Raw genomic sequence first — 3,155 nt, forward strand, 5'->3', positions numbered from 1 at the left:
AAAATATATGTAATAAGTGTATGCTATAGAACACTCTTCCGTGCATTAAAAATTATCGAAAATTCAGTGCAAGAAATCGTGTTGCTTATAAATAGCTTGAGTTCATTTTGAATGCGTTTTCTTAAAGGCAACACACTTTGAATGCTGAATTTTGAGATTGTTTTTAATGCACGAAATATATTTATTAAACTATTTCCAGAACAAAACAGAACAAGATAGAAATAATTTTCGATTTTTTATCGTGTCAACGTCGTTTTGGCTGTCAAGCTCAGTGCAATTTTCGCTGAAGTTTATTCTTATTGGGTTAAATTTTCAAAATCTTAATATTTTCTTGCTTCTTATAATGTGTCATTATTATATTTTTTTCAATTAATAAATTGAGTAAGTATAAAAAAATTGATAAAAATTGTGAAGATTTTAAAAGATGCTTAAAAATAGGATAAGCTGGTCGTAGAATAAATGATAGATGCTTCAAGAAAAATACCTGTATTTCTATAGATTTCAAAAATATAAAAAACAGTATATTCCTAATACATATAGAAAGAATAATATATAAACTACGGCTACATATCTTTATATTGGTTATAAACGAATGTTTTAATTCGAACCCAGTCTATATTATCAAAAGCTTTATTTTCTTTAAGCTTAAACTCTTCAACCTCATGCTTTTTAGGAACTTTCTTATTTTTTATAAAATTTTTGAAATATTTCAACATAATATCTTTTTCTTCCTTCTTCCAACGCTTTCTGCCCGCTGTCGCATCTAAATTAATTATTTTTACATATAGAAAATTATGTGCAGTTGTTTGATATAAAATCGGGTACACCCAGTTTTCCACTGTTTAAGTTTTACTTAGGTATTAATGCCACGGTGACGAACAACAAAATTCATATTAAATTTTTGCTGTCACGAAAAATGTCAAATATAAGTTTACCGTTCTTACAGTAATGAAATACCTACAAGCTGTAGGAAAATAAGGTGTTCAAACGTCAAAAAAGTAAGTTGTACATAGCTTAAATTTGAAAAAGATTTCCAGCTCTTGATTAGAAAAGCTGTTTGTACTCGATTTTATTGAAGCCAACATACATTATCTACAATGTGTTTCCCTTAAGGTGAATACACCTCTATATTTCAGTTATTACGGAAGCTATTAATTTCAGATTTCGTACAGCTGTACAACTCAACAAGGCTTATCGTTTCATGTAGTTAGGTACCAATTACCAATAATTACCAATAATTTATTTTGAAATCCCAACTCAATCTTAAGAGAAAACATGAAAATGAATTTTACGTCGCGATGAAATAAAAGTTATTAAAAAAAGTTGCTTAGAATCACATTTTAACGCGACGTAAAATACGGCAATTTCAAGTTTTTATTTAATTACAAATGGTGAGTTTTCGAATAAATTTTTTGAAAACTACAGGAAGAGATGCGCATCGTTCCGTTGAGTTGAACAACTGTGCAAAGTCTGAAATTAATTTCTTCAGAAATAACTAAAATATAGGGGTGTGTCCATCTTAAGCGAAACACACTGTAGATTAAATTTCTTAATTACTCGATTTTATTTTGTTATTAAGAATCCCATTTTCTTCTACAGTTTGATGTTCATTAGAATCCATATCTGGGTTTTCTTTTACTTTTTTTCTTCTTAGGTTATCTGTGTTTTCGAGGTTTTCTGTTTCTCCCTCAGAACTTGAATTTAAACATCTCTTTAAGCTATTTTTATTATCCAATTCTTTATTTATTTTCTTTGACTTGAGTGTAGTTACGTGTAATTCAGTGCATTCTAAAAGTTTAAAATAAATGTGCAAAATTTAGTTTGCAAAATATTTTACAACTCTAAAATATACCTTTTTTAGGAAGAGCCAAATTTGTTTCTTCATTTTCTAAAACATCTGTGTCATCTATAATAATGTCCTCGAGACCTTTTCCTTTATAAAGGTAAGCTTTTCCTTGGTCGATCATTGTTAAAAGCTTTGCCATTTTCGCAGTTTGGTAAACATCTTGCGGCAATCTATATCAATAATTTCAAATTAAATTAGAATCGCTATAAAAATTATTTGAAATCATTAAAATCCAGTACCTATAAATATAATACAAAACAACTGTTCTTCAAAATGATATTGATATAGTTAAAGCCAGATGTACATTTAAACCACATAATAACAAAAGATGGACATTTTTTAATACTTTGTTCAAAGATATATAAAAGTATAAAGATTTTTTTGTTTAGACAAAATTATTTGTATTTTTATCACTGATGATGTGGTTGAAATATACATCTGGTGTTAAATATACCAATTTTATTTTGAAAAAGAAGTGTTTTATATTATATTTATACAGGGTGAGTCATTAATAATGGTACACAGCTCAATGGCAGATTGTTAATATCAAAATATAGCGATTGAGCCAAATATGCCTTAATCAATTGTTGCTTCTTTTCGTTAAAGTTAAAAAAATATATTCGATTTTTTGCTATATTTTAAGTATGTATGGACCGATTGTTTTAAAAATTTGTAGTTTTGCGTTTTTTGAGGTGTCAAATACGAATATGCAAATAGTGGGGTAACGTCTAGGGGGCGTTAGTTGTACTGCTACTACTACTGTATGTACAAGATGGCGTCCTTCAGTATGAAGGACTCCATCTTGAAATTTTTAAATTGTCATAACTTTTAAATGCCTTAATCGATTTCAATAAACGATGGCTCATTTTAAAGAATTATTAATACAATTTTTAAAATTTATATTTATGATATGGGAATAAGAATATTATTTTCCGGCGCAACGGTAGACGACGCTAATGAGAAAAGTTTTGTAATTGTCTCCGTTTACTAAAAAAAATAAATGCAACCATATAGTTTTTTTTGTCATGGCTTGATAGACCATTCATTATGGAAAACAAATACACAAACTGGAGGTCGATATTTTCTTTCGTTTTCAAGTTATTGCTAAAATAGTGAGGGTGTGCTATAACATCCTCCCTTATTTAGTTCTCTAAATAACATCGACATAGTCCAAGCCAAAATTAAATTGTAAAACTATACCAAAAAAGTACTTACTATATTTTGATTTTTTTTTTATAACTGCAATGTTTCATTTTCTATTAATTCCAGTATTTATCATCGCATTTAGCATAGTCTATCGTTCCGCAGA

The 3,155-nt window shown here is 28.3% G+C and overlaps 1 protein-coding gene across 1 annotated transcript in view; it reads right to left on the bottom strand.

Annotated features, from left to right (window-relative positions):
- LOC111692517 (acidic repeat-containing protein-like) overlaps positions 1–1,967 on the bottom strand; it is a 7,738-nt gene extending 5,771 nt beyond the window's left edge. The window contains exons 1-2 of the mRNA XM_023456560.1: positions 1,853–1,967; positions 1,558–1,788 (exon numbers count right to left, since the gene is read on the bottom strand). Coding sequence (XP_023312328.1) covers positions 1,558–1,788; positions 1,853–1,967 — 346 coding nt within the window. The remainder of the gene's footprint in view (positions 1–1,557; positions 1,789–1,852) is intronic.
- Between the last annotated feature and the right edge of the window lie 1,188 nt (positions 1,968–3,155).

Source organism: Anoplophora glabripennis, unplaced genomic scaffold (assembly GCF_000390285.2).
Source record: "Anoplophora glabripennis isolate ALB-LARVAE unplaced genomic scaffold, Agla_2.0 scaffold1794, whole genome shotgun sequence".
In the NCBI taxonomy this organism is placed as follows: Eukaryota; Metazoa; Arthropoda; class Insecta; order Coleoptera; family Cerambycidae; genus Anoplophora; species Anoplophora glabripennis.